General features: G+C 38.4%; 1 protein-coding gene across 1 annotated transcript in view; it reads right to left on the reverse strand.

The window, feature by feature from the left end:
• Positions 1-4013, reverse strand: part of LOC108798122 (A disintegrin and metalloproteinase with thrombospondin motifs 19-like) — a gene marked incomplete at its 3' end in the record, with an annotated part of 178172 nt that overhangs the window by 14341 nt on the left and 159818 nt on the right. The window contains exon 19 of the mRNA XM_018569844.1: positions 2955-3090. Within this exon, the coding sequence (XP_018425346.1) occupies positions 2955-3090 (136 nt within the window). The remainder of the gene's footprint in view (positions 1-2954; positions 3091-4013) is intronic.

Below are 4013 nucleotides of genomic sequence, written 5' to 3' on the forward strand. Positions count from 1 at the left end.
CGCGAACGAGCACATATAGGCGATCAGCGGGCTATGGACCCGCCGATCGCCTATATGTGAAACACCCGGTAACGGGTGTGTGCATTTAGCGGGTCTTTTCTGCCCGTGCGTGCCCGCTAGGGGGCGCGCGCGAGCATAAAGAAATTGCCGTCTGGAGACGGCAACCCGCAGATGCTGCAGTGCCGTCCGTCCGTTTTTTTTACTACGGGCGGACGGCAAGAGGTTAAGTTTGTGTTAAAGACATTTACAAAGGTGACTGACAATGAAAAATAGCTTGGTTTCCCTTCAGTCTTGCCTCATCCTTACCATGTCTCATACCGTGTCTCATACAAGGAGTAAAGCAGTTGATAAACCAACCCCCTGAATACTAACAATACTGAGGGATTTGCCCTTCATCCTGGTACTATGGATGACTCTTTTGTTACGCCATCACATTCTGTTGAAGTTCTAGCTGGCACAGTGCACAACAAAGACTGTGCTGTAGTGCCTTACAAACCAGAAAATGTGCTATCACCCTTTCACAGGAAATACATTAGGGGCAGTTTTTCTGCCAGATATTTTTTATGACACCAGATATTTTTTATGACATTAAAGGGACAAAGTAAAAGGGAGACTGGTAATTCTATTGGCAACCCAGATAACATATTACGTTTTTTATGTTGTCCATAGTTCTAGAATTTTTTTTTATATAATTGATCCTTGATTTTTCCTTAGTGCCTGAATTTTTATTAAAAGCCTGGGTAAATCAAAAGCCTAGTGGGAGGTCTACTGTATCAGTGTTTCATCTATCCATCATTCTGCATGTAGATACAGATTGTCCTGCTCCCATAATATGATCTGTTTAAAGGAAATGTATAGTGCTTTTGTATATATGTACTTTATTTATGTATTCTGGTCAGAACTAAATGTAACACATGTTTAAAAATAATTTTCATTTTCTTTACATATTTCTGTATCCTTTGTTTGTAAAATGTCTGTTGGTTACAGAGCTCAATCGCTTAATCTATGTCCTACATTTCAGATAGACAGCATCTTCTGTGATGATGTAATTAATATATAACAAGGCGTGTTCTGGTTTTGCTGTTCCTGTGTGGTTTACATTTATGTTCTCTGTTGCTAACTAAGTTACATTGATCATCCTGTAGCAGGAATATCAACTATTTTTGATTCAAAATCATAGTTTTCCTGATGAAATACAGTCTTCTCGTGATGCTCAGTTTTTGGAGGAGGAGTTATGATTCCCAATCAAATGCACCATATGCCGAAAGATCCCTGGACTGGGTGTGTTTAAACTGAAATCTTACAAAACTTACAAAGAGTTCCTAACCCCTTTTGTAACAAAAGTATTTAACTGTATCTCCCAAGAACCGTGTTTTCCAAGCACTGGAGGATCATATTTTCCTCCTTCCTAAACCTGAAAAAGATCATTTATGTGCCACAATTACAGTCAAATGACTGTATACTCTTTTCTCCCCCAAATCATCTATCAGGATTAAGTAAGGTTTGTGCAGGGTTGAGAAGCTAGGGATAACATCCTAAAATATATCTTTTGTCTGTAGATGAAAAAATTCCTTTGATAGTGTATGCTGATTATTTCTGAAATACACGTTTCTTCAATGGAAATTCCCGTTTCTTCAACAAAGCCATCCACAACTCTGCCCCTGGCTATATCTCAAACCTTGTCTCAGAGAATCACCCTAACCATCCCCTCTGCTCTTCAAAAGACGTTCTGCTTTCCAGCTCCCTCGTCAACTTCTCCCATGCTTGCCTTCAGGACTTCACTAGAGTCACTCCCATCCTCTGGAACTCTTTACCACAACCTGTCCATCTATCTCCCACTCTGACTGCCTTTAGGCAATCCCTTAAGACTCATATCTTCAGGGAAGCCTTTCCCTGTCTCCTGGGATGTCCAGTTTCCCTCCACCCTATGTATTTTCAATGAAGCATGTAGCTTTTGCCCTGCTGCAAATCCAGATATTTTTGGAATCAAGTCAGGTCTTATCAATACAAAGCTATCTTTGTTCATGGATGACGAATGCAATATGTCACACAACCACATATCACAATGCCTTTCAAAATCAGTAAATTTCAACTATTCAGCACTCTAAGAAACTAAGTCAATGACTCTAAATTCAAACTCCTAAATGTATCCTTAACCTCCCATCAGGAAATGATTCTCCAAAACAACGTTCCCTTTAATTTCTGTTACCGCTCCTTGAAAAACTTGGGCATACAAATACCCTCTGACATCTCACTACTGTTGTCACTAAACTACCAGCATCTATTGCAGAACCCTTTAACAAAGCTCCAAAACTATGATTGTAAACACATTCTCTTAGGCAGAAATAACAGTTTTTAAACTTATTCTGGACCATTCCCATAGCTGTCCCCAAGACATTTCATAGGAACTTACAACAAACTTCCACAAATTTCATCTGGCAATATAGTTGCCCTAGTCTAAACCAAATAATAATTTCCCTTCCCCCAAAAAAGGGAGGAGCAAATGCCCCTATCACTTTTCTATATCACTAGTCTTCCAGCTCATATTTGACTACTTTTATGAGTACAGTACTGCTTTTATATATTGGTTTATTAAACAGTCATTCAAACATTTTGGGTGTTCTGTGCTTCTATCTTCGTGATCTTTTAAGGTTCCCTGGTCCCTTTTTATGATGCAGCCCTCTGTGTGACTGACGATTATTGGGAAAGGAAAGATCACTTGCTGAAACCAGTGCCCGGACTGGATGTTTGTATTGAACTGCTTTTGCTTGTGTTCAACCATGTAGAAGACAAACCAGCAGGAAACAAATACAGATTTGAATTAATTGTGAGCTAAAAATAATGCTGATTGAGAAAATTAGTGGATTTATTATTACTCCACATTAGAAGTTCTAGTTCAACAAATTGTGGAATCAGTATGATAAAAAGGTGTAACATAAATGTATTATATTTACCTTGTTTGACAAGGCTGTTCATTGCACTTTCTAATTTGGGGTTCTGGCTTCGTCATGTCTTTACAGTAGGCGTTGTCCACGATAGTTATATTTTTGTTCATAATTTTTGTACAAGACACGGTTGTTTTTCTTTCCCCTAGTACACAAAACACAGGAAAAAAACACAATTATAACCCATTACCTTTTCACAATAATTATTCATAATCTGTTAAGTGTTCTGTCAGTAGATGGTAACCAACTTCATTCATAGTGATTCTAATTCAGATTACTTTTTTTACACCAGAGCTATATATAATTGTGCTATGTATGGGACACAAAGAATACCCTTAATCATTTATGTTCAGGTGTCCACTCACTGTAGACATATATTTAATTGTATTGCCAAACAGCTGGATTTTGCACACTGCCTATGGGGTTAGGCAGTCAGATTTATTTAAACAAATTTGCCTGGTCTGTGGGCACTTGAGTAGCAAGGGAAAGATTTATAAAGTCATTTGCGCAGCAAAGTAGCATAAAAGAAACTAACTGATACATTTTATGATTTACTGTAAGATTGCAGCTAGTTTAATAATTTCCTTAGTGCAGGTAGCACTCTGCCAATATAAAACTTGCCCCTGATCACTTCTTAATTGTGCCTGTGTTTTAAGGGAGAATCTATGTAGTTTAAATCTGTTACAGAAGTAGAAAAACTCTCATACTTGGGTGTCCATCCAGGATTTATATAATTAAAGGCAGCTGCATTTGTGCTAGACACGTACTTGATTCTTTTATTTATTACATGTATTTATATACTTACGCAGCACTTTACATACTGTACATTCACATCAGTCTCTGCCCTCAAGGTGCTTATAATCTAAAGTCCCTAACACACATACTAAAGCAAATTTTAGACAGGAGACTGTTAACCTATCAGCATGTCTTTGGAGTGTGGGAGGGAACCGCAATACCCAGAGGGAACCCACACAAGCACAGGCCAAGCAAACGCCATGCAGATAGTGTCCTGAGATTCAAATCAAGGCAGAAGTGCTAACACCTAAGCCACTGTGCTTTTATTTTCTT

This window comes from Nanorana parkeri, unplaced genomic scaffold, assembly GCF_000935625.1.
Source record: "Nanorana parkeri isolate BGI_ZX_2015 unplaced genomic scaffold, ASM93562v1 scaffold1410, whole genome shotgun sequence".
NCBI classification, from domain to species: domain Eukaryota; kingdom Metazoa; phylum Chordata; class Amphibia; order Anura; family Dicroglossidae; genus Nanorana; species Nanorana parkeri.